Source organism: Monodelphis domestica, chromosome 2 (genome assembly GCF_027887165.1).
Source record: "Monodelphis domestica isolate mMonDom1 chromosome 2, mMonDom1.pri, whole genome shotgun sequence".
NCBI classification, from domain to species: domain Eukaryota; kingdom Metazoa; phylum Chordata; class Mammalia; order Didelphimorphia; family Didelphidae; genus Monodelphis; species Monodelphis domestica.
This window is the reverse complement of record NC_077228.1, coordinates 170329398-170356375: the sequence shown is the minus strand read 5'-3', so window position 1 is coordinate 170356375 and position 26978 is coordinate 170329398. Positions and strand designations below refer to the sequence as shown.

Genomic DNA, 26978 nt, shown 5'->3' with positions numbered 1-26978 from the left:
TTCTTACTTTCTCTCCATCTTTCCTCCACCAGCTGGACAATGCCAGACAGTCAGCAGAGAGGAACAGCAACTTGGTGGGGGCTGCCCATGAAGAGCTGCAGCAATCTCGCATCCGCATTGACAGCCTTTCTGCCCAGCTCAGCCAGCTCCAGAAGCAGGTATTACCCTGCCCTACCCAGTGGCAGGGAGGGTGAGTGAGAGGCTGGGGATGATAGAGGTGCCAGTGGCAGGAAGGAAAGATTTCCCCCTGGAACTGTCAGCAAAACAGTGATGGAGGGGAGAAAGAAGAGACATTCTCCAGGAGCCTCCAAGTAGATGGAGATAGGATACAGTTAGATTGCAGCCCATGTATGGAAAGAGGACTCAAAATACTGGTTCTGGGTATACAACTGGGGCTTCAGAGTGGAGATGATGGATTTTTTTAGCTGCCGGTGAGCGTTTTTTTTTAATTAATTAAAAATTTTTCTTATTCATTCCTCTCTTCCTCTCCCCACACCATAGAAAGTATAATCTGGCAACATATATAGATTAGAAGAGTTTTTTGAATTTTTGTCTTTATTTTATTTTAATAACAAGTTTCTAGTCAGTTTTCCAAAGTGTTATGGTTCATGTTGTCTTCCTCCCTTCTTCCCTCCCCACTCATGGAGCTGACAAGCCATTCCACTGGGCTATACATATATAGAAGAGCTCTTTTGAGAGTAGGGACCGGTTCACTTTTTACTGAATTACTAGTGCCTTAAAGGTTTGTGGAATGCAATTGAAATTGTTGGAATTGTGAAATATTGTGAAATAGTTCCTGGTATTGAGGTCAGTCGACTTTTTGGGATCCTCTGGAATTCCTAGAGATCCTAAAGACCCTTACCACAAAGGGGAACATAATGGACCCCTGATGGGTTTCATCAGTGAGATCTCAGATCCCTTTGGAGAGTTCACTAGATCCTCAAGGAACGTTCTTCCTCAAATAGCTCTCTGCCAAGGAGGCAAAGCTTCGGGATCTGGAGGACGCTTTGGCCCGGGAGCGGGATACCAGCCGGCGGCTGCTGGCTGAGAAGGAGCGGGAGATGGCAGAGATGCGGGCCAGGATGCAACAACAGCTGGATGAGTACCAGGAGCTGCTGGATATCAAACTGGCCTTGGACATGGAAATCCACGCCTACCGAAAACTCCTGGAAGGAGAGGAGGAGAGGTGAGGCTAGGGAGGACTGAGAGCTGAGGGGGAGGCTGGTGGAGAGGGGGCGCTGGGGCAGGCGGGCAGGCGCAAGATTCCCAGCTTCAGCCCTGGGCTTTAAGTGGCTGTCTTCTCTCTCCTTATCCACCTCCCCCTACGCCAGGCTGAGGCTGTCCCCCAGCCCCACATCGCAGCGAAGCAGGGGCCGGACCTCCTCGCACTCATCTCACTCCCAGAGCGGGGGTAGCGTCACCAAGAAGCGAAAGCTGGAGACCAGCGAGAGCCGGAGCAGCTTCTCCCAGCATGCCCGCACCAGCGGCCGAGTGGCTGTGGAGGAGGTGGATGAAGAGGGCAAGTTCGTGCGGCTGCGCAACAAGTCCAATGAGGTCCGTGAGGAACTGGGCAGAGTGGGGGGAGGGGCTTGGATACCTTGTGCATGTTTCCCCAGGGGACTCGAGGAACAGGGCTTGTGGGAAAGAAATAGCTGAGGAGAAAGGACGGTGGGGTGGAGGAGCTGGGAACTAGAAAAATGAATCCTCCTTAGGACCGGCCTCGGGAGAGGGCCTGCTCTGCGCAAACAATGGGATAGACTTCAAAGGGCTGAGGAAGATAGAGGGAGGAATTTAAGGGCAGACACTTCAGAGCCTAGGCTAGACACAAAGGAGGGAAAGAGAGGAGGGAACGAGGAGGTGGGGCTTCCTTTCTCCCTCCTCCTCTGCTTTACTCGGCCTTCTTCCCCCTCCCCTGACTCTTTCTCTCCCCACCCCCACCTCTTCCCTTCTTCCAGGACCAATCCTTGGGCAATTGGCAGATCAAGCGCCAGAATGGCGATGAGCCCCTGCTGAGTTATCGCTTCCCCCCCAAATTCACTCTCAAGGCTGGGCAGGTGGTGACGGTGAGTGGGGAGCCCTCGATATTTGGGATGCTTTCTTTTTGAAGTCCCGGCCAGAGGCTGGGGGACTGGAGCTGTGTATGGGAGAATCAGCCTGGAACTTCTTTCTTTTTTCAGATCTGGGCCTCAGGGGCAGGAGCCACCCATAGCCCTCCCACTGACATGGTGTGGAAGGCGCAGAGTTCTTGGGGCTGTGGAAACAGCCTTCGCACGGCCCTCATCAGTGCCACTGGAGAGGTGAGGTCTCAGTACACACACACACACACACACACACACACACACACACACACACACACACACACACACACACACACACTCAGTACACTCTCTTCCTTTCTCTCATTCTCTCTCTTTCTCTGTCTCTGTCTCTCTGTCTCCCTTTCTCTCTCTTCTCTCTCTCTCTCTCTCTCTCTCTCTCTCTCTCTCTCTCTCTCTCTCTCTCTCTCTCTCTCTCTCTCTCTCTCTCTTCTCTCTCTCTCTTGTCTCATTCTTCGTGTCTGGCTGTCACACACATACACTCATCTTTCTCACACACTCAAAATATTTTCCTCTCATACACACTCCCTCCCTTTAATCCCCCTCCATCTCTCTGTTTCTCTCACACACACACTCCTCTCTTTCTCACAAATACACTCCTGTGTCATTCTCTGTGTCTGTCATACACATACTCCCCTCCCCTTTCTCTCTCACACACTCTCCTCTCTCTGTCAACCCTTTCTCTCACATATACCTATACCTCCCCCTCCTGTCTCTCTCTGTCACACACACACTCCTCTTTCTCACACACAAACATATCTCCCTCTGTCTGTGTGTATGTCTCGTGTCTCTCTCTCTCTCTCTCTCTCTCTCTCTCTCTCTCTCTCTCTCTCTCTCTCTCTCTCTCTCTCTCTCTCTCTCTCTCTCTTTTTCTCTCTCTCACACACACACACACAAACACGCACAGGCACACACTCCCTTTCTCCTTTTGCTGTACAAGATCGTCCCCTGGTGGACATTTTCCTCTCCTTAAGGGCTTCAGCACTATCCATGTGCTCTCTCCTCTATCCCTATCTTTTTCCTGATGTGTTTTCATTTAGAGGATTACCTATTGGTTGTTTTTATTTGTTTGTTTTTTGTCACTCTCAGAGGTTGGTGCATCAGTAATTAAACATTTATTAGGTCCCTATCACATGGTAGGCACCCAGCTAAGTCCTAGAGATACAAAGAAAGACAAAAGACAAACCCTGCCCTGGAGCTTGAGGAGTTCAGTCTAATGCGGGAGATGACAGGCAAATAACTAGATATAAAAGAGACATGGACAGGATTGACAGGAAAAGATCAACAGAGAGCAGGCACTGGAATTATGAGGCATCGGGAGGCAGGGTCTCACTGCTGTAGGAGGAGTAGAAGTCAGACTGCCTAAATAATTATTGGGCAGAGACAGTAGAACTCACCTAATTTTGGAAAAGAGATTGGAAAGGAAAAGTAGAAAGGAGACAGGAAATCAGTGATTTCCTATCTAAGTTGTTATTAGAGCATTTTGTCTAAACTCTTCCTTTGTCCTGGTACAATCTACTTTCTACCACTTATATACATTTTATATAGATCTCCTTGTTCCTTGAGAGAGCAGAGGTTATATAATTTTCCATCTTTGTCATTTCAGTGGCTGTTACTTATATTTTGTCGTTCAGTTATTTCAGTCATGTCTGACTCTTCATGACTCCATTTGAGGTTTTCTCAGCAAAGATATTAGAGTGGTTTGCTGTTTTCTTCTTCAGTTCATTTTACAGCCTGGGAAATTGAGACAAATAGGGTTAAATGACTTGCACAGGGTTACACAGCTTGGAAGCATATAAGATCAGATTTGAACCCAGGAAGATGGGTCTTCCTGACTCTAGGCCTCACCACACTCTATCCACTGATCTACTAGTTGCTCTTTTACTTATATCTAGTATTTAACATATATAATTGCTTATATATGTAGGTGATTTATTGATATATACTGAATGAAACAAATTTTAAAAGGTTCTCTTGAAGATGAGAGCAGATGTGGGGGATAGATGGGCAAAGGGTATTGAGGAACCCAAGGGAAGAGATGGTATTCTAAACTCTGAAGGGAAGAAGGAATTCTTTGGAGATCAAAGGATAAAGCAAAGTGAGGCTGGACATTCCCACCTGTGCCCCCCCTCCCCCCTTGACCTCATCCTCATTCTGTCTCCCTTTCCCAGGAGGTGGCCATGCGTAAGCTGGTGCGCACGGTGACTGTCAATGACGATGATGAGGATGAGGATGGAGAGGTCCTGCTCCATCACCACCACGTGAGTGGCAGCCGCCGCTGAGCCAAGTGGACAGGTGGCCCTCAGCCTAGGCACCCTGTCCAGCCCACAGGGGTGCTCTTACTCCTTGCCAATCTTTTCCCTGGGCCTTCCCGTGCCAAATACATTCTCATTAAAGAGTTTTTTTTAATAACCTCACACAGCTGCCCTGGCCTTTCTTCTCCTCCTCCCTCATGCCTCAAACCTGGGACTCAGGTGTCTGAGTGTCCTAGAGAGGGAGGGAGGGGAGGACATCTCGGTGTTATATAGTGTTCCCAGAGGAGGGCAGGCAAGGCAGTGAACAAGATCTGGATCTTCTTCAGGTAGGGCTACAAAGAACAGCAGAGAGGAGTGATAGGAAGCCCCTGACTCCATCCCTTTGTATATGTATACCTTTTGCTTCTACTTCATACCATTTCTCATCCCTTTAAACAATTTAGAGTAGCTAAAGCAAAACCAGACTCATCTTCTGGTTCTTTTCTAATATGAAGACTGTTTACCTTGTAAAGGCATTCCTCTGCTTACCTGGTTTCCCTTAAACAACTTGCATTCTGCCACTCGTGGCCCCTGTAATCTTGGAGGGAACAGAGATCCTCACTTTTTTTAGCCTGATAGCTGGAAGCCTGGGAGCTTTGGGATGGTTGCTCTCATTCCCAGACTCGCCCCATCCCTCCTGAGTCTTGTCTCCCTCCCCAGGGTGCCCACTGCAGTGGCTCGGGGGACCCGGCCGAGTACAACCTTCGTTCTCGCACCGTGTTGTGTGGGACCTGTGGGCAGCCAGCTGACAAGTCCGGGAGCGGTGCCGGGGCCGGGGCTGGTGGCTCTGTCTCCTCTGCCTCCTCAGCTTCCAGTGTCACGGTTACTCGAAGCTACCGAAGTGTTGGGGGCACTGGGAGCAGTGGCTTTGGGGACAGCCTGGTTACCCGATCCTACCTCCTAGGGAACTCGAGACCTAGAACCCAGGTAAGTCACCTGTCCCTTCTTCTTCTGTCCCTTGCCCACCCCTCATACTCCTGCTTATCTGGGGGAAGTGCCGTAAGGAAGTTCTTATGTAGCTTGGGGTCAGAGAGCTTCCATCCTCAGGGGATAAGGGCCCTGTCCCTCTCCGAAAGAGGAGGCCCCTGGGTAAGGGTAAACCTGTTTCAATTTTGAGGGGGAGAGAGAGAAGGTGCCTAGGAGTCTTTATTCACCCCTCCCTTTCTTCTTTCTCCTAGACTCCCCAGAACTGCAGCATCATGTAACCTGGAGAACCTGGTATGGGGAGAGCCCAGCAGTCCGTTTGCTTCTTCCCATTTCATGCCAATTTTCTCCCCCTCCTCCTTTCCTGGAGGGAGAGTCTGAAGCCAAAAAAACCCCAAACGAAACAAAAAACAACCCCCCCAACCTTTCTATGGTTTTTGTTCTCCTCCTTCCCCTGATCCTTCCTGTGTTTTGTGTTTTTTTCTAAGAGAAGTTATTTTCTACAGTGCTTTTATACTGAAAGAAAAACACAAGCGCAAAAAAAAAAGAAAAAAGAAAAAAAGGGAAAAAAACAGTCCCCTCTCTCCATAGTGGTCTATCCCTCTTTTCCCTTCCTCTAAACCCCAAACCCCCATATTTTAAGCCAAAGAGGGTTTCCTGTAGGGGCCAAGGTGGGGAGAGAGGTGATTTTAGAGTCTTGCTTTTGCTTTCTGATGCCGTCTGCTTCTGTTTCCAATATCCTCCTCCCCTCATATAACCAGGAACCCTCCCAAATGGTGCCTGATCTGAAGGTGGGAAAAGTTGCCTGCCCAGCTGCTTTCTGTCCTATGAGGAACAAGGGTTTTCTCCTTGCTGTCCCAGGAGGTGGCCAGCATGCTGGGAGAAAGGGCACTTGGGCCATTCCCCCTGCAGAGGTTTCTCTGTTCCCTTAGGGGCCACTCCTGCCTTCTTCCTTCCACTCTGCCCCAGCAACAGTGCCTTTACTTGCATTTTATTTAGACAAGGGATGGGAATGAGGGGAATGGGGAATGGAGGGGAGGTGCTGAGTTTGAGTCTCTGCTCTCTACCTACTTTTAGGTTTGGTGGGCTCCATTATGTCACTGAAGGTTGATGAAAGGAGAGGAGGAGAGTGAGGGGGAGGGAAGGCTATCCCTGGAGCTGGGAAAATAACCTACCTGGATCCTAGCCCCTGAAGAGAAAAGGGAGGGTGTATGTGTGTTTTGGGGCTGGGTGGAAGAGTAGATTTTTTTCAGGTGGTTTTTGGCAAACACTAAGGAGCCCCTTGCCCCAAACCCCCAACCCATCTGCTTTCTCCTTCCCTATCCCCGCCCCCCAACAAATCAATACACTAGACTTTTCTGTCCCTGAGTGTGTGCTGGTGTCCTTTGTGGGGATGGGGTGTCAAAAGAAAGGTTCATATCTTTCAAGCAATTTGTTGAAGAGCACCACACATCACCACCAATGCTTACATGCTTTACCAAATGTGGCTATCCATAAAGCCCAGATTTCCTTCTCCAATTCATTTTACAGGTGATGAAACTGAGGCAAACAGGGTTACATGACTTACCTGAAGTCTGCCACACAGCTAGTAAATGTCTGAGGCCAGATTTGAACTTATAGGACCAGCACTCCCTCCATTACACCACCTACTTAGGCACTTTACTTATCCTTCCTCCTTATTCTAGTCACACTCAGAGCCAGCATAGTTTAAATGGACTTCTGCATCCATGGTGTCTATTCAAGGAAGGTGTGCTGGGGAAGAAGAAATGGGGACTTTGACCTCCAGACTCAGTTGAGTCACTCACCTACAATGCCAGTCCTTGACTTTGAACATGCCAAACTACATCCTGGTACTGAAAAGCTACCAGCCTTGGGACTGAAAGGATACGATAGAACGAAAGCCAAATGGGTTACTTCCTAGGCACACCAGTCCACTCAGCTAGGTCAGCAATTTCTAAATTGAAGGCTCTTAAACCTTTTTTTGTGTCATGGACCTGAATGGCAATCTGATGAAGCCTATAGACTTATCGGAATAATGGTTTTACATACATAAAACAAAATAAAAATTATTACAAAGGAGTTATCAAAGTAAAAAAAAAATTCACAGACCCCTGGCTAAGAATTCCTGCTCTAAATGACATGTTGTCCAAATACCTTTAGTTCCCTATCCAAGTTAGAAGCAGAATGTGACTTTGTAGTTTCTCCTTCCTCTTCCCATTCCCTTTTTTCTCTTTCTCTTGTTCTCTCTCCTTCCCTCTCTCCCCTCTTTCTTCTTTTTTCTCTCTTTGCCTCTCTCCCTTTCTGTTTGTCCCTTCCTCTCTCTGTTTCTCCCCTCTTTAACTCTCTCTTCTTTCCTCTCTCTCTCTCTCTTCCTCTCTGTCCCCTCTTGAACTCTCTCCCTCCCTCCCTTCCTCTCTCTTCTTTCCCTCCCTCTGTCTCTCTCCCTCCCTCTCTGCCTTTTCCCCTCTTCTTTTATCTCTCTATCTCTGTCTCTGTCTCCCCTCTCCCTCTCTTCTATCTCTCTGTGTCTCTGTCTCTCACTGTTAATGTCTATCTGTCCCTGTCTGTCTCCCTTTCTCCCCCACCTCCATTCTGCCTTTCCTCAGCTATTATTATCTATACAATAGGGACTCTGCTGCTTAAACTACTTACCTCACAGGGTGCTGGGAAGAAGGCTCTTTGTGAGGCTTAAAGAGCTATAGAAATGTGAGTTATTAATAACAATAATTAATATCCTTATAATGGAAGATGGGCTGGGAGTCTGGAGGCCCAAGTGCGAGCACCTGCATTCTAGAAGATGAAACTTCCTCTGCCTGAGAAAGGAAGCCCCTGCTTCGCTGTCCCCCCACTAGGGAATGGGGTCTCTGGCCTTAGGAAGGATTCCCTGAATTCCAGGGTAGCTGATACATTTCATGGTAACTAGTCCAAGTACACATCATGGTGATGGTGTGATAGAGCAGAGGGACTGCTGGATTGGGAATCGGGAAAGACGCGTAATTAAATCCTGCCTCTGATGCTTCAATTCAAGAAACAGTTTGTAAGCCTAGAAGGAAGGCACCAGGCTAAGCACGGGGATTCCCATACACAGACAATGGGACAATCCCTGCCTTCAAGAAACTTCTACTGGGAGGATACAACCCAGAGAAGAGTAAATAGAAAGTAGAGCTTGCTCATTTCCAGGTGAGCAAGTTCCTGAAAGGCTATATGTGTGTACATATTGCAGATATGTGTAATGTGTACATGTGATACCTATACACATGCATGAATATATGTCAGTGTCAGTTTCTCCCTGAGCAGCATTTTGAAGGAAGGTCGGGATTCTTTGAGAAGGTAGGAAGGGTGAAGTGGCCCCCCCAGGTATAAGGGGACTATTTATTTGTGCAATGGCCCAGATTTGGAGATGAAATGTCTTGGGCCAGTTTCACAGGCCAGATTGACTGGAACAGAGAGTACCCAAAGGAGAGTAATAAGTATGACCAAAAAGATAGATGAGAACAAGATTGTGGGGGGCTTTAAATGCCAGACTGCATTGTGTTCTCAAGGGAACAGGCCTGGAATTGGATGATCCTGGTATCTCCAATTTGCATTTGAGGAAACTTTCTCAAAGAGATGGGCTCCAAAGTCGTCTTCAGAGATTTGGATTTAGGTCTCTCATGGCTCCAGATTTGCCTTTTCCTTGGTAAGGAGGCCTTTGTGCCCCAGAAACTCTGCCTCCTGCCTACCAGTACTTCCTCTTCTTATCATCAGAGGGCGCCATCCACTCATTCCCCACCCCAACCCCTGTGCTGTCTCAGCTTCTGTCTCAGTCACTTTCCTTCTGGCTCTCCTGGGTCCCAAGGCACAAAGAACCGCAGAACATCTGAGCCAGCAGTGACCTTAGAAATCATTCATCTAGGTTAAGAGAGGCCACAGGGCAGCAGGAAAGTTGAGCCTGGAGTGACAAGCCCTTTCTGCCCAAGCTAAGTCTTGGGCAACCCTTACAGACCTTCAGCTTCCCCCTAAGAAATACTCCCAGACTTACCTCAGGCCTGGGGCTAGATAAGGGACCTGAGAAATGGGAACTGTGGCTTGTGAAGGGCCCCTGAAGCTGTGTAGGGTGGCACAAGTCAGAGTGGACAGAAATGGCCCAGGGATGCTGGGATTCAAGCTGGCCTCTGGCATGTCCTGGCTGCGGGAACCTGGATGAACCCTTAACCTGAACTGTAACCATCTCTCTCTCTCTCTCTCTCTCTCTCTCTCTCTCTCTCTCTGTCTGTCTACCTATCTCTCTTTCTTTATCTTTCTTTGTCTCTCTCTCTCTCCATCTGTCTATCTGTGTGATTAGCTGTCTGTCTACCTATCTCTCTCTCTTTACCCCTCTCTCTTTCTCTGTCTCTCCTTTATCTATCCATCTCTGTCTATCTCTCTGACTATCGATCTATCAATCTATCTGTCTGTCTCTATCATCTATCTATTGATCTGTCTATATCCATCTGACTTTCTGTCTCTCTACCTCTTTCTCTTTCTCTCTTTTTCTCTACCTATCTACCCTATATGTATGTGTGTACACAGAAATATAAACAGGCATATTTTATGTACAGGAGAGGTCTGATCATACATCTAACAATATATTAAATATCTATATATGTATGCCTATACAGATGCTGTCGTGTGTGTGTGTGTGTGTGTGTGTGTGTGTGTGTGTGTATATAATAAATGGGGTAACTAGGAGGCGCAGTGAATAGTGCCAGACCTGGAGTCAGGAGAAACCGATTCCAAATTTGGATGTAGACACTTCCTCATTATGTGACCCTGGGCAAGTCACTTCTCCCTGTTGGTCTCAGTTTCCTCATCTATAAAATGAGTTGGGGAAGGACATGGCAAACTAGTCTGGCATCTTTGCCAAGAAAACCCCAAATAGGGTCACAGAGAGCCAGATGCTACAGAACAACCATATACAAATGTGGACATATCCACATGTCCACATGGGTAGGAATATCTAGAATTGTGCATACAGAATAGTCGTATATATGTAGGAATGTGTGCATGGATAAAATCTGTAGTGAGAGCTATCTAGTCCTAATCTCTCATTTTCTAAGTGAGGAAATTGAGTCCCACTAAGGTCCATAGCCCCTCACCCATCCAGTGCTCTCCACCAAACTCCTCAGGTCCTCCTTCCTTTCTCTTGGTCCCATTCCATACAGACAGAGGACTAAATAGATGGGCTTACTTTCCCTATTTCTACTAAAGACAAGGAAGAGGAGGGTGGAATTCTGGCTGCCTGGGTCCCTGTCATTTGCCTCAGAGCTCCAATTTTCCATAATTACTTCACAGACAGAGACAAGAAAGACTTGAAGAGGCAAACGAGAAAGGGGCAGGAGAATCCCTGCCCTGGGCAACCAGGGGCCCAGCTTCCTTCTCTGCCGAGGGCCCACTCAACTCTCTAAATGCATTAAGTCTGTCCTATAGAATCTGAGGATCTGGCTTCCCTTCCCCCTCCCTCTCCTTATGTTCCCTGGGCCCTGTCTCAGGGGCTGGGTGCCCATACTCTGTGCCAGGCAGTGCCAGCTGGCAGCCCCAGTCAGGAAATGAGGTGGCACTAATTCTAGTGTGTGTGTGTGTGTGTTGGGGGTGGTGGTGCTTGGACCCGTGTGGGGAGTGGTAGCCTGGGGTCAAGGGGAACTGGGAGGGTTGGACACTAGGGTCCCTCAGAGGAATACAGGCTCAGGAAGAGTAGAAACCAATCATCTGGGAAGATAGGATGCTTGGGTTTTCCATAACCCAGAAGTGATTGAATGGTGTTGATCTGGGGCACTCAAGGGAGTGGAGTTGATTTAAGGCCCTAGCAGCCCCACCATTCACTCTTCCACACATACCAACCCCCTTAAGCTGCCCCCAGCTAATCCAACCTGGCTCCTTTAAGAGCTGCCTGGGAACTGGGGCACCAGAGGGGGCTGGCACCAGAGGACTTCCCCCTACCATGCCCGTCCTGCCCCGCCTCTTGCCTGATACAGACACTGCTGGGAGCCTGGACGCCTGGGTTGGGGTCTCTACTGCTGGGCCAGGGGTAAGATCTGGGATGAGGGGGAAGGGACCTTAAATCTCTGGAGCTGGGGGCTGGGACATGTGGATGCTTGGATTTTTTCTCTAATTCTAATCCAAGTTCCTGGAGGGCCCCTAGCCGAGTTCCCAGGATATCTAGATTCTTCAGAGAGTACAGCTCCAGGACTTGGAAGCTTTTTGACACCTAGGCGCTAGACCGAAAATTCATTGAAATCCTGAGAGACAGATGGGGAGGTTGGATGCTCAAATCCCCATCTTGCTGCTTTTCTCCAGGCCTCAGTTTACACTCCCCCCTCCAGGTCTCTATATTTCCCAAGCCCCTCACCTCTCAGCCCTAATCCCCCAATAAAGAGACAGGATCCAGGCATACTAGCTTCCCTCAGATGAGGAGACTAAGGCTGAGAAAAAGAAGCAAAGGAACAGCAAAGGAATTGGCATATAAGGAGAGACAGAGCTTCAGCAAAGCAAAGAAAAAGCTTTTTTCCCATGGGCCCACGAAGGAAGGACCCACCACGTGTCCAGCTTACCCTGACCAGCTCCTCCTTTGCTTCTCTGCCCAAGGTCAAAGTCCTTACTTCCTTATCCTAGTAACTTAGCTTCTTCCTTGATTAGCAGGAACTAGGCCAGAAGAACTCAACTAGGTAAACTGAGGTCTATCAATTAATTAACAAGTATTCATTTAGTACATGAGATATGAATACATAGGAAATAACTTACAGTCTATTAAGGGAATTGTGGTTGAGTTATTTTCAATTGTGTCCAACTCTTCATAACCCCATTTGGGATTTTCTTGGCAAAAGATACTGAAGTAGTTTGCCATTTCCTTCTCCAGCTCATTTTATAGATGAGGAAACTGAAGCAAATAGAGTTAAGTGACTTGCCCAGGGTCACACAGTTAATAAGTATCTGAGGTCTGATTTGAATTCAGGAATATGTGTCTTCCTGATTCCAAGTCCAGTATACCATCTACTTTGTCACCTAGCTATTAGGGGACACAACAAATGTAAAAATATATAAAGCATCAGTCCTTATCCATAAAATAATTAAATACCCCTTTGTTTGGGAGGGAAGGGACTAGATCTTGGGAAGATCAGAAGAGACTTCATGTAGAAGGATGCTTCAACTTCATTTTTTTTAACCTTTACCTTTTGTCTTAGTATCAGTTCTAAGACAGAAGAGTAGTAAGGACTAAGCAAGTGAGGTTGCCCAGGATCACACAACTAGGAAGTGGTTGAGATTTGAACCCAGGTCCTCCCGACTCTAGACCTAGTGCTCTATTCAATGTGCTACCTTGCAGCCCCTTGAGCACCATTTTAAAGGGACACTGAGGCTAAAGTCAGGAGGGAAGACATTGCAGGCAGAGGGGGCAAAGAGGGGGATTTGAGTGTATGAATGAGGAACAGAGAAGGCCAGTTTGGTTGAATCTCAGACTTTGGGAAAGAAGTAATGTTCAATGAGGCTGGAAAGAGAGGATGAAAGGAGGAGGCTGGAAAGAGACACAGAGATGGAAGAGAGTTTAGAAGCCATTAAGCCCAATCTCCTCCTTCTCTGGTTAAGGAAAGGGGGATAGTTCATCAGTATCAGTGTGAGGCAAGATTTCTCAAGGGGAAATCTGTCCTGCAGTCTAACTGCCTGCCTTCTAAATCCAGGCACTGTCATCATCTCCTTTTCACATTTCCCATCTTCACACAGGGGGAAGAAGACAGAACTAGAAGCATATTCAGGCTCTCTCCCAAACAGGGGCCCCACCCTTACCCCTAATAATGTTCAATGGGGCAAGCTGGGTAAGACTGGCAGGAAGTGCAGGGGAGGGTATATGGGTCCAGCTGGTCTTCTGCTTTCTTCCTTGCTCAGCAGGAAATTACTCAAACCCTAATTCTACTCCAGACTGGTTGTCAGTCTAAAGGGGAACCAGGCAGGTTTTATGTAATCTTTGAAACTCCCATCAAGTCTGAACACACACACACATACACATCCCACCCTTACTTTTTCATTTCTTCCTAGAAATGCAGCTGATTTTGGGGAAAAGCCCCAACTCCCCAAAGCCTTCCCCACACTAGATTCACCATGTCTGTATTTCTTTTTAAAACCCTTGCCTTCTTAGAATAGATACTAAATTTTGATTTCAAGGCTGAAGAGAGAGATAAGGGCTAGACAACTGAGATTAAGTGGCTTGCCTGAGTCACACAAGTAGGAAACATCTGAGGCCACATAGGAACCCAGGACCTCCTATCTCCAGGCTTGATTCTCTATCCACTGAGCTACCTGGCTGCTCCTCAGACTACACATTTCTACAGTACTTTAGAGATTCATAAAGCACATTCCTTATAGTAATCCTCGAGACAAGTAGAACAGGTATTATTATCCCCATTCTGTGGGTGAGGAAACAACCTCAAAAAAGGTGAAATGTGATAGTGGAAAGAACATGAGCTCTGGAGTCTCAAGACTCATGTTCAAATTTTGCCTCTGATGATTACTATCTTTATGATCTTGGGCAAGTTACTCCTCATCTGTAAAATTAGAGGATTAGACGTTGTGTCCAGCCTCCAGGGCCTCTTCCAAATTTGTCTACATTCATACAGCTAGTATCAGGGATAGGATGTAGGCTTCGGTCTCCTCCTAGGTATAAGATTAGTGCAGTTTTCATGTCACCAAGCTCCAATCTAATGGTTCCTGAAAACAGAAACCCCTGGAAGATTATGTCAAACTGGGGAATCACAGGATAAAATAACACCAGATCCCCTAGATCCTTCAACCTCAGATGGACAATGCAGGAAGCAGCCATTGGCATTAAGGCCCATCAACTCTTCCTCTTTCTTCCCTGGCTAGCTTAAGTTCTCGGAGGAGAGGATCCCATCACAACACTGGGAACTACTTTCTGATATCTACACTTTGTCCTTATTTAAGTACCAGCCTCACTCTTTTCTTATTTGGACATTAGCAGGAGTTGCCTGGGGGAGGTGAGAAGAGACTTCCTGGGCAGTCAAATAGGAGGGCAGGGATCTGATACTCTGGGGTCCTCTTCCCCATCAAAAGCAGATGAAGGGAGAAAAAAACCTTCTTTGATTTTTGAACCACAAAACTAATGTACACCACCTCATTTGCCCACTAATATATATACTCATTTGTATATGCCAGTACCATCGTTATTTGCCTGGGGCCAGGCTAGAACCCAGGTGTCCTGTCTCTCAAACAATCCCTTGGGGTTGGTGGGCATGTAGGAGAGAAAGCAGTGGAGAAAAGGTCTGCAAAGAAAGCACTGGCCCTAGTTAGATTTGCTTGCCACATCTGGAGCACATCTGCATCTTGGGCATCTGTGGAGGGAGGGGGTGTAGAGGATTAGATGGCCAGGGGTTGCTTATGCATCTTTCCCCTACATCTGTCTTCCTGCTGTGAAAAGGTGAGGAGGGTAGTAGGAGAGAGATGGGGGGAGATTATGGCCCCACCCCCCCAAAGGAGATGCGGTTGCCATGGTGACATGAGGACCGGAGGGGCGGAGAAGAGGATGCCGTGAGGGGCGGGGGTGTGGCAAAGACTGAGACAGAGGGAGATGGGGACATCCCGATCACAAGGGGGAGGGAGGCTCGGAATTCCCAAGCTCCAGGTAAGTGTCGTGGGGGGGGGGTAAGAAGACAGATGGTATACTGAAAAGGTGGGGGCCATGTTATTGTCTGGTACCGCTTCCTGTCTGAGAAAGAGATAGACTGAGGGGCGGGGGCAGGCTATTGTGTGGAGACCCCAGCTCTCTCAGTGTCACTGGATTGGAAAGGATTGGGATGGGGGAGAGGATCTAAGGTAGGAAAAGATTATTAGGAAGAGAGGGGTAGGGGTTAAGGGGCACTGGAAGGGAAGGAAAAGAGAAGAGAAGCACTGTGACAGAAGGGAGGGGCTGAGGACACTAGGAGAGGGGACAGGGGCTGGGGGACATCTGGAGAGGAGGGCCAGGGGCTATGAGGACATGGAGGAGTAAGGAGGGACTATGAGGTTATTTAAACCACAAAGAAATTCAGAGCTGGGGAAAGAGACTCATTAGACAGAAAGGAGATCCTTTGGCACTTCCTGCATGCCCCTAGAGTGAAAGGGATCCCCCTCCCCAGGTCAGATGGAAAAGGATAGACAGGTGGAACAGGAACCAGTATGGATTTTTCCATTTTCCCTATGAACAGACCAGCTCACTCACTCATTGCTTTCTCCCTTCTGGAAGAGAAGATACCCTCCTACTTTGCTTGTAGTAGAGTTCAGGAAGTTATCCACACTGAAATTTAGATTTCAGAGGGAGCATGTGGGTGGTGCTGATTAACCCAGGGAAGCTAGGGATACCTGGGTCTTCACTCCCATCTTGGGCTCCATCCGCAGGCCATAAAGCATAGGCAGGAAGGGGTTAATGTTTGATGTGGTCTGGGAGCTAAGGGGGAGGAGCCCTGAAAGGAAAACCCAAGCTGTTCTAAGGTTTTCCAGTTCAGAATGTCTCGGGCCTCCTACAGGTCGTTGGGGTCAATCCCCTGCTTCTGGGTTGCTCTGTCCCCTGGACATTATTCCAAAGGTTCAATCTCTGATTTCTGAGTGAAAAGGAGGTACACTAAATCAATAACTCTCCTAATCAATGGGAGGAAGATAGACTTTGGGAGGGACTAGATTGCAAGGGATAGGAAGGGGGGAGAGAGGAAGGTGCTTTCCATCCCTGTGGGGTTGGGCTCATGGAGAGAGCAGCTCACTGGCAAGGCTCTGGGAGGGCAGTGATGAAGGCCTTTCTCTTCTGAGGTTTCTGTTCCCCCTATAGCACAACAGAGGAAGAGAAACATGTCTCTAGCTTCAGAAGGGTTGGGAATTTCCCTTACCACGCCCTTCTCCCCATCCCTCCCCAGGGTGGACCTCCAAGATGGGTTACCTGGAAGATACACATATCCATGTATATGGGAGTTGGAAAGGGGGGAGAGACCTAATGCCCAAGTCCTGGGGTTACTGGGGGTTAAGATGCCTGAAGTGGGAGAAACTAATGCCTCCCTAGACTTCCCCCTTCACAATAGTTCTTTCTTTCCTTCCTTTTTCCACAGTACTGGGCTAGAGGACCCAACATGACAGAATGTCATAGAAGGGACCTCAAAGGTCATCCATAGTCTAATTACTATGTTTATAGGAATCTCATACACACACACACTATCCCCCTTAAATGATAATTCAACCTTTGCTTGAAGACCTAAGGGGTAGCAGTTGGGGGAACCCACTACTTCCCACTTCACTTTTGGATGGCTCTAATTGTTGGAGAATTTTCCCTTCTGTCAGGCCTAAACCTGCCTTCCTCCAATTCCTACTTATTGTTCTTAGTCCTGTCCTCTGAACCAAACAGACCAAGTTCCATTTCTCTTCCACCAGCTAGGCCTCCAAAATTAGAAGATAACTATTACATCCCATCTAGTTTAAATGTCTGCAGTTCATTCCACTGGTCCCCATATGGCATGGTCTCTAGGTCCCTTGCCATTCTGGATATCGAGGAACCCATTTCAGGTGTCCTGAGTTTAGTTGAGGATGGAGGGGAAGCTCCAGCTCCACCTGCCTCCCTTTTTTTTTTTTATCAGAACTCCTCCCATTTGACCCAGATGCATGTGTATCTCTTCAGATGGGACTGGGGAACAGGGCAGATACCTAAATCCAAATTGGGATAGGGTGGAGTTGAGTATTGAAATTCATCCAGTTTCCTTTAATCTCATGGATTTCAATTGAGAAAGGGTTGACATGGTCCTTTCTCCTGGGGAGCCAGGCATCTGGATGTGGGGGAGATGGGATGCTTGTGGAAAACTGTGACCTCTAATGAGATAGTGTATATATATCTATCTTTGCTGTTGAGTCATTTTTTCAGTTGTGTCTGACTCTTCGTGACCCTTTTGGGGGTTTTCATAGGAAAGATACCAGAGTGGTTTGCCATTTCCTTTAGCTCATTTTACAGATGAGGAACTGGCAAAGAGGGTAATAGTGTTTTTCAAACCTTAAAGCACTCTATAAATGCTAGCTATTATTATTACTATTATTCTGAACAGTAATTGGTGGGAAGAGGAACCATCTGGGGTCTTGCCACAGTCCATTACATGAATAGGAAGTCAGAGAGGAGGGTTTAGGTTTGAAGACTCCAAGAAAAACAGGATGAGACAGGGAGAGGAAATAGACTTTGCATATAGTTTCTTCATGAGATGTGATGGACTACATTATGTCCTCTCAGTGAAGGGTGATGAATAGGAGGGGCTGATGCTAGGGGGTAAGGGGGAGAGGTGTAAAAAAGGCAAGTAAGCAAATAAAAAGTAAACTAGGAAGAATGAAGGGCAATGAGATGTGTTACCCTTAAAAATGAATCTCCTTCCACTGGGAGGAAGACTTAGCTGAACCCTACTAAGAGGTTCTTAAGTTGGGGATCCAACCTACTCATTTTATAAATGAGAAGACTGAGGCCCAGTCCGGAGAAGTGTCTAATTTTTCTCAAGGTCTCCTAACTAGTACTGACAGAATTGAGACTAGAAATGGTCTTTCTCCCTCAAGTCTCTTTCCACTCCAACAGAGCTTCCATACAGCTGTTCAGTCGTTTTTTAAGTCTTGTCCAACTCTTTGTGACTCCATTTGGAATGTTTTTTGGCAAAGATACTGACCGTTTCCTTCTCTAGTTCATTTCACAGATGAGGAAACTAAGGTTAACAGGGTTGCATTGACTTGCTTAGGGTCACACAGCTACTAAGTGAGGGCAGATTTGAACTCAGAAAGATAAATCTTCCTGACTCCAGACACATTACTCTATCCATGGAGCCACCTAGCTGCCACATAGCTACCAAAGGAATTTTCCTTAAGTGCAGACATTAGCAATGCATATGCATTTATTAAGTACCTACTATGTGCTAGGCACCATGCTAAGCTCTGGGGATAAAAAGAAAAGAAAATGAAAATTCTGGTTCTTAAGGAGCTCACAATCTAATGGGGAAGATGACATATAAACAACTATGTACAAATATACAATATTGAATAACACAAATACAATATTGAAATATACAATATAAAAATGCAAGAAAATTGGAAGTAACCAGCAGTGGGAAGACACTAGAATTAAAAGGTATCAAGAAAGGCTTCCTATAATAGTTGGGATTTTAGCTGGGACTTGAAGGAAGCCTAGGAGGCAGAGCTAAAGAGGGAAAAGGTTACAAGTATGGGGAAAACCAGTGAAAATGCCCATTGTAGGCCAATAGAATGATTTCCTCAAGGAATAGGACCATGAGTGATGTTCTCTTACTCAATAAACTCATACTTGTTTCTGCAGCCTCTAAGGCTAAAAATAGAAATGTATCTGTTTGGCATTTAAAGCCCAAGGAAGATCAGTATTATCAAAGGAGAAAATATTTATGAAGAACTTGGCACAAATGCCTGGCACACAGTAGGCATTTAACAAATTCCTGTTCATTCCCTCTCTCCCCTTCACAATTTAGCCCAACATATCTTTCTAGCCTTACTATAATCCTATTATAATATATATGCAAGTATTTATGTCTCTCCCATTCCTGAATTCTATAGTCCAGTCAAAGTGGCCTTCTGTCTATGCCTCATCCATAGCATCCCATCTCCTATCTCCACCTTGTGCTAGCCATTCCCTAAACTTGGAATGTACTTCTGACTTTACCTTAGAATCCCTTATTTCTGGAGCAGCTGGGTGGCTCAGTGGATAGAAAGCCAGACCTGGGACAGGAGGTTCTGGGTTAGATCTGGCCTCAGACACTTCCCAGCTGTGTGACCCTGGGCAAGTCACTTAACCCCTATTGGCTAGCCCTTACCACTCTTCTGCCTTGGAGCCAATACCCAGTATTGATTCCAAGATGGAAGGCAAGGGTTACTTACTTACTATTCTTCTGCTTTGGAAATGATACTTAGTATCAATTCTAAGGCCATAGGCAAAGGCTTAAAAATAAATCCCTTATTTCCTTCAAGACCCAGATCAGGTACCACCAGCTTTCCTGATTCCCCCCAACTGCTAGTGCTCTCCCTCTCAAAACACCTTCTGACTATCTATCTTGTATTTATGCTGCATAAATGTAGTTTGTATATTGCCTTCCCTAATAGAATAAGCTCCATGAGAGCAGGAATCATTTTGTCTTTATATCCCCAGGGCCTAGCACAGTACTTGGCAAATAGTAGGTACCTCATAAATGCCTTTTGATTGACTGATAGGTTGATGATGGAATACAAATCTTTGACTCCCCCTCCAGAGCACCATGACTTATGGGGCACAGAGACAGGAGAATGGGTAGAATAAACCCTGACACCCCCCCCCCCCAGGAATGGCTTCCCCATTCCTAGGAGGCTGCAACCAGGACCCAGGAAGCTTGCCCTTTAGCACCTGGAATGAGGTGGGTCATGGGATCTCTAAGCAACTTAACTTGCAATCCTGGCATCATCCCCTCCTGGGGGTGATGGAGGCTGAGGCTGACCTGGTGTGGGTGAACAGGAAGCTAGATGTGGCTTTATGGGCTGCTGGGTCCCTGATCGAGGGATGCCTTGTTAACTTGGCTTTTATGAGTTTTTCCCTGGAGCCAGGAGTTAAGAGAAGAGGAAAACGATCCAGGGAAATGGAGGCCCAAGAAAAATTGGCTGAGGGCAGATGGGATAGTATCCTATCACATTCAGAGGTTCTTGAAAGAGGGTATGAGGAGGAGACATCTCTGTAGAAGGGTCAAGTGAGAAGGGTTGATGTTGCAGTATAACAAATAGAGAGGTTAGATATCTGCAGGGAACTAGGGACTAGAGCCCTAAACATCATCCTCTGTACTCATGTTTTTATTTATAGGGCTGGGATTGATATAGGAGGGATGGAAATTAGACCTCATGAGGGATTTCCTGAAGTGGGGAGAGGGGAGTGAAGACCCCAGGTTGTGGGATGATTTGGGGGAATCTGGGGAAATCAGAGGGTGTGTGGTTACTTCTTCCAGGGAGATTTTGGGTAAGAGAAAGGTCCAGGGAGAGGGGGAGGGACAGTAACTGCTTGGTACTGAGGCAGGGGGATGACTGATATCACCCTAGAAAGGTTTTTTTTTTTTACCTTTTCATGTTTGACCTCTGTTTTCTGGGTGAGTCAGAATAGAGAAGGGGTGTGTCCCTTGGGGAGAAGGGGGAGCCTACCTTACTCTCCTCCCCATTTCCCAACTTCCTGGTACGGTTTGGAATCTGTAATAACTTGAGAGGCGGAAATTCTGGTTTGTTTGAGTCTCCGCCCCAGGAGTCCCTGCTTTGAAATTGGCATTTTCCTGGGCACCATGGGCACCTGGATTGCTGCCCTCTTAACTTGGCCAGATTGAGTCTCCCCCCCACTGCCCCACTGGGGCATTGACACCCCCCCCCCAACCCTCCCCTTTTCCCTCCTGTTCTTGGATAATCTTCCCGGCTAGGAGCCAGGACATCTGGGTCCTCCAGTTGGGAGACAACTCAGCACTGCATCTCAAGGGTATGTGAAAGTGGGAAGTGCTACTGGGGCAGTGGGGGGCAGGGTAGAGAAAGATTTAGGAGGGGGAAGGAGAGAATTTGGTGGGGTGAAATATTATATAAAGGTAGTGAAATATAGGGAACCCTGGAAGCAAACATCAAGGCGCAGAGGAACGTGGAGAAAGGAGAGAGAGGCAAAAAGGGGGAAATAAAGATGAGGGAGAACTAGCAAACCAAAGATAGACACGGACAGACAGGCAGCTCCCTCCCTGCTGGTTAGTCCCCAGATTCAGTTCTATGCACTAACTGATGTGACAGACACATACATACCCCTGTTCCCTGATGTTGGAGTGGAACCCAGGCAAAAAGTCTTAGTGATTTGCTTTTGGCTTGGAGTTAGTGTCAGGGAATTGCCTACACTCTGTCAATTAGGGTGATTCAACTGAATGTAATTTAACTTGCAAGGAGATGGGGAAAGGAGAGAGAGAAACTGCGGGCTAGAGATTAGAGTCCAAACTGGAGCAGGGGAAGGCAGAGTTTGTGCCCCAAGGTCATGTATGAGTTGGGGGGAGGCCGATGGGGAAAGTGTTGGGAAAGGATGATTAGAAAGGGGAAAGTGGGAAGGATGGAGACGAAGGAAAACCTGAGCCATCTGTGTCCTGAATGGATGTGTGCCTTCGGGGCTGCTGACGGGCTCAAAGTCTGCCTCTAGAAGTCCTGAAAAAAAGATGAAAGGCATGGTGTCTTGGTCTCAAGATTCTGAAGAAGGGTCCTCAGTAGGCTGGCACTTGTTAGACTTCTTCTCCATGGAGAGGGAAATGAGAACAAATGGCCATACAAGAGGAGGGATAACAGTTGGACTTTTGCAGGGGTCAGGCTTGAATGTGGAAATGGAGGAGAATGGCAGAGGAGACCCAGAGGAGATGAGAACAGGGGCTGTTTTACTTAATTTGCCACAATGGGCAGAGCTAGGGGCCCACTCAGATATTAGGGAGAGGGATAGAGTTGGAGGAGAGTCATCCTCTACCCTGATTTCTTTCCAGACTGTTCCTCCACCCCCAACTTACCACTCACTCACTTCTTCCTCCCTAGGCTGTGCCTCTTTGATTTGGTGGGGGGATATGAGAGGGTGGAGTTGAGGAGGAGGAGAGGAGGGATGTGGTGAAGGTTAATCAGCCAGACTGTGTGTCTTTCCCTCTTTCTACAGAGTCTCCAAGTGACACTTCGAGTCACCATGGTACACTTAGCCCTGCGTCTGAACTCCAGGATCCCTTTCCTTCTCCTGTTCCCCGCCATGCTGCTGCTGCTGCTGTTGCTGTTCCCTGGAGGTTTGGGGCAGGGTCCAGTGCCCAGGGTCAAATATGCTGCAGGTGAGAAGGTCCTGAATGGTGCGACAGGAGACACAAGGGTGACAGAAAAACAGAAAGAATTGGGGGAAAGAGATATGGAAGTGAGGTAAAGAAAGACCGAGATGAAGGAAAGTTATGGAGGGGTCCAAGACAAAGAGATGGGAAAGAGAGGGAGATGGGAAAGAGAATGAGATAGGAGAAAAGGTTCATCAAGCAAAAGATTCAAGAAGCAATTTTATTTTTTATTTTATTGTTATTTTTTAAATAAACCCTTATCTTCCATCTTAGTATCAGTACTGGTTATTGGTTCTAAGGACTAGGCAATGGGGGTTAAGTGACTTGTCCAGGGTCACACAGCTGGGAAGTGGCTGAGGCCATATTGGAACCTAGGACCTCCCATCTCTAGGCCTGGATCTCAATCCACTGAGCTACCCAGCTGCTCCCTCAAGAAGCAATTTTAAATGTGAAATAGAGTAGGTACCAGAGATACTTAGATAAAGTAAAAAGTCCCAATCCTTAAGGGACTTACATTCTTGACAGATAACATTTATATACACACACATATCTATAAACATGTATACACACATATACCAGGAAGGTCAGTTTGGCTGAACTGCTGATGCTCACAGAAGGGGAGGAATATGTAATAAGGTTATAAAGGTAGGGTGGCATGAAGTCATAAAGAACCTTCAGTGCCAAACAGAGGTCCTTCACTCTTTTTTTTTTAAACGTCCTTACTTTCTGTCTTAGTAACAACTCTAAGACAGAAGGGCAAGGGCTGAGCAATCAAGATTAAGTGACTTGCCCAGCATCACACAGCTAGAGATAATTCATTCTAGAGGTTATAAGAAGCTATTGGAGTTTATTAAATAAGGGAGAATTTTGATTATACCTGAACTTTAGGAAAATCACTTTGATAGCCATGAAGAAATGTACTGGAGCAGTAAAATAGCTGAAGCAGGGAAGCTAATTAGAAGGCTATAATAGTCCAGAGGAGGGGATGAGGACCTGGACTAGACCTGGCTGTGGTGAGTGGGGAATGGAGAGAGGGGAAGAGATGTGTGAGATATGTGAAGGTAGAAACAGGACTTGGTAAATTGGCGTGACAGAGATAGAAGCGAAACAGAGAAGAGAGAGATAGTAGATGAACTGAAAAAAGAAGTGGGAGATAGAGAGAGAGAACTTATAAACTCTGTTTTATTAGTAAGTGGTACTAATAAAGAAGACAGATAAAAAATGAGAGATGGGATCGGTTCAAAGAGAAGAAAGAAATAAGAGAGAGGAAAAGTAGGAGACATGTACACAAAGAATTCTATAACAGAGAAATATAGATGTAGTGAGAGACAGTGCAGCATTGTAGGAAATAGAGAAGAAAGACCCATTGGAGCAGGAGGGGAGAGGAATGGAAAGTGAAGACGCCTTCAGGAAAGAATTGAGGAAGTCCGGGGAGGAAGTGAGAGGAACATAAATACAAGAGATGGCCTGTGCAATCTCAGTTCTCCAGGTTCATAGGTTTCCCTTTACTTCCTTCTACCTCCTACCTTACCCACAGAAATCCTTGGGAATCTGCTGTCACAGAACAATAAACATTTGTTAAACATCTACTATGTGTCAGGCACTCTGCTAAATGCTAGGGGTACAAAAAGAAATAAAAAGCTAGTTCCCGCCCTCAAGGAGCTTATAATCTAATAAGGAATTCAACAAGCAAAAAAATATGTACAAACAAGCTATATACCAGATAAATGGGAAAGAATTAACAGAGAAGAATACATTAGAATTAAGAAGGTTAGGAAAGACTTCCTGTAGAAGAGGGGATTTTAGTTGGGACTTAAAGGAAGCCAGGAAGTTAAGATGAGGACATATTCCAGGAATGGAGGGCTGGCAGTGAACATGCCCTGATTTGAGAGTTTGGAGTGTCTTGCTTGAGGAAAAGCTATGAGGCTTCTGCCACTGTCCATTTTGGATGCCAAATGGAGGATTTTGTACTTGATCCTGTGATAGTCACTGGAGTTTGTTGAGTGGGGGGTGAGGGGGGTGACATAGTTGGACCTTTGCTTCAGGAAGATGACATTAATAGTTGTGTGGAAGATGGACTTGAGTGAGGAGAATCTTGTGGTAGGGAGACCAACCAGAAGGCTATTCCAAGGGACCAAGTGTGAGGAAATAGACAACCGGGGTGATGGCAGTGGCAGAGGAGACAAGAGGGCATAGTTGAGAGACATTTCAAAGTTACAATTGACCGACTTTGGCAATAGATTGAACATGGCAGATGAGAGATAATGAGGATTGAAGATGACTCCTAGATTGAAAACCAGAGAGTCTAGGAGGATGGTGTTACCCACTACCATAATAGGGAAGGTAGGAGATGATGATTTTGGACAAGTTTAAGATGTCTATGAGACATTCTGCTCCAGACGACTGAGAAGCAACTGGAGATGTGAGTCTGGAGGTTAGGAGAGGTTAGAGCAGGATAGGTAGATATAAGCTGTAGGCACAAGAGTTGATGAGATCACCAAATGAAATAGTATAAATGAAAAAGAAAAGAGGGTTCAAGACAGAACCCCAAGGGACATCTACAGTTAGAAGATGTGATCTGAATGAGGATTCAGTAAAAGAGCCTGAGAAAGTAGTCAGCTTGGAGGAGGAAAATCAGGAGAGAGTGAGAGAATCAAGGAAGAGAGAGTGACCAACAGTGGCAAAGGCTGGAAAGAAGAGAAAAGGCTATTGGATTTGGAAATGATGGATAAACAGTATTTCTATCTAAGGCTTTGAAGCAACATAATACATTGGAAAGAATATAGATTTGTAGTCAAAAGACTTGGGTTCAGATTCTCCTTCTGTCATTCACTATCTATATGAGCTAAGCAAGCCAGTCAACCTCTCTTGACTTTTGTTTTCTCATGTGTAAAACTAAGAAGTTAGACTAGTTGGCCTTCAAGGTCTTTTCGAACCGTAGATGAGGGGACAAAAACCCCAGTAGACCTGGCACAGGGACCACAGCTACACAGCTGATCCATAGACCAGGATTCTGGCCACTCTGCCCATTGCCTGGAGACCCATTGCTGCCTTTGCCCTTATCTGCAACTCAGAAGGGATGTGCTTCCTGTTGTCCAGAAAGGGTTGGGCTGGGATTTCTCCCCTAGGCAAATGGAACTGCTCATCTTTCTCTTTTGAGGTCCAAGTTAGAGCCTGGGCTGAAGTTGAACCTGAAGAGATAAAGGGGACATAAGATTGGGGGTGCTTTAACCAAAGCACTGGACCAAGTGCTAGGACTGTGGTTAGCAAGATATAGCAAGCGGACCTAGATGATTAAATTCAGACACTTCGTTCTGTTTTGGGGTGTTTTTGTAATTTGTTTTGTGTGTGTGTTCTTGTTATTTTTTCTTGTCCATGTGGTTTATGGCCTAAGTGGTTTGAGGGCAAAGTAGATGTCTAATAGCCCCTAACCCAGTCTTGTAATATGAGATCTAATATTGAGGTAGTCTAACCTATCCCCTTTTCTAACCTTTATCTTCTGACTTACTAAGTATCTATTCTTTTTTCTTTATTTTAAAATATTTTTCTATAGGTCTTGATCAATGACACATGTAAAAACCCAGTGAAATTGCTCGTTGGCTATGGGAGGGGGGTAGGAGACAAGGGAAGGGAAAGAACATGAATCATGGAACCATGGAAAAATATTTTAAATTAATTAATTAAATGAAAAAATTCAGGTAAATAAAAAATAAATAAAATTGAAAAAATAAAATAAAATAGTTTTCTAAGGTTACACAATTCATTTTTTTTCTTTCCCCTTTTCCCCCACCCCTCCCAGAGCTGACAAGCAATTCCACTGGGTTATACATGTATTATCACTCAATACCTATTTCAATATTATGCATTTTTATAATAATCTTTTAAAGCCAAAACCCCAAATCATATAGCCATATAAACAAGTGATAAATCATGTTTTTCTTCTCCATCGTCAGTATCTGTTCTAAGGCAGAAGAACAGAAAGGGCTAAACAATTGGGGTCAAGTGACCCCAGCTTAGGAAGTATCTTGGGTCATATTTGAATCTAAATCCTCCCATCTCCTGGTCTGGTGCTCTATCCATTGTGCTACCTAGCTGCCTCTGGTATAACCTATTCTTGAATAGGGTTCTCTTCTGCAATGTACCTTAAAAGTGTTCATCCACCTGTTTGAGATGTTTGTACATGTCATCCCCTATTAATCTAGAAACTCTTTAAGGTCAAGAATTAAAGAGTTTTTCTTTAACTATTTTTCTTTGTTTTCTTTAAACTATTTCACCTTGTGCCTATAGTTTTCCTATACTCGAGAAGCTTAATAAAATCAACCGTTCAGTCCAGCAAACATTTGTTAAGTTCCTGCTATATACATGTAAGGGGTACCAGGTCTGGAGTCAGAGTTCAACTCTGGCCTCAAACATTTACCAGCTGGATGACCCTGAGCAAGTCATATCACCCTGTTGGCTTCGGTTTCCTCATCTGTAAAATGAACTGGAGAAGGAAATGACAAACTAGTACAGTATCTTTGCTGAGAAAATCCCAAATGGGGTTATGAAGAGTCCGACCCTTCAGAAATGACTGAACAAAATAATATGGAAGGCATTATGTATGTTTGGCTCTGAATTTATGTAGATAAAAAAATAGTCCTGCCCTCAAGAACTGACATTCTAGTTGGGGGAGAATAACCACACACAGATAAATACAAAATATATACAAAGTAACTTGGCATGAATAAAGACCTCTTGTAGGACGCAAACTGAGCTAAACCTTGAAGGGATTGTATTTATTTATTATTGTAGTTATTGAATGTCAATTGCAAATT

The 26978-nt window shown here is 46.0% G+C and overlaps 2 protein-coding genes across 6 annotated transcripts in view; both read left to right on the top strand.

Annotated features, from left to right (window-relative positions):
* Positions 1 to 6677, top strand: part of LMNA (lamin A/C) — a 65859-nt gene extending 59182 nt beyond the window's left edge. For all 3 annotated transcript variants that reach the window (XM_056816251.1, XM_001367247.5, XM_016430415.2), the window contains 8 exons: positions 33 to 158; positions 966 to 1186; positions 1332 to 1554; positions 1956 to 2063; positions 2178 to 2297; positions 4268 to 4357; positions 5051 to 5317; positions 5569 to 6677. In XM_056816251.1, coding sequence (XP_056672229.1) covers positions 33 to 158; positions 966 to 1186; positions 1332 to 1554; positions 1956 to 2063; positions 2178 to 2297; positions 4268 to 4357; positions 5051 to 5317; positions 5569 to 5595 — 1182 coding nt within the window. In that variant the 3' untranslated portion in view covers positions 5596 to 6677. The remainder of the gene's footprint in view (positions 1 to 32; positions 159 to 965; positions 1187 to 1331; positions 1555 to 1955; positions 2064 to 2177; positions 2298 to 4267; positions 4358 to 5050; positions 5318 to 5568) is intronic.
* A 4608-nt stretch (positions 6678 to 11285) lies between these two features.
* Positions 11286 to 26978, top strand: part of SEMA4A (semaphorin 4A) — a 31148-nt gene continuing 15455 nt past the window's right edge. The window contains exons 1-2 of one of the 3 annotated variants that reach the window (XM_007482054.2): positions 11286 to 11360; positions 22008 to 22170. In XM_007482054.2, the coding sequence (XP_007482116.1) occupies positions 22035 to 22170 (136 nt within the window). In that variant the 5' untranslated portion in view covers positions 11286 to 11360; positions 22008 to 22034. Of the gene's footprint in view, positions 11361 to 14859; positions 14961 to 20551; positions 20823 to 22007; positions 22171 to 26978 lie in introns of those variants that run through there. The other 2 variants (XM_007482052.2, XM_007482053.2) reach the window with 2 other exon arrangements.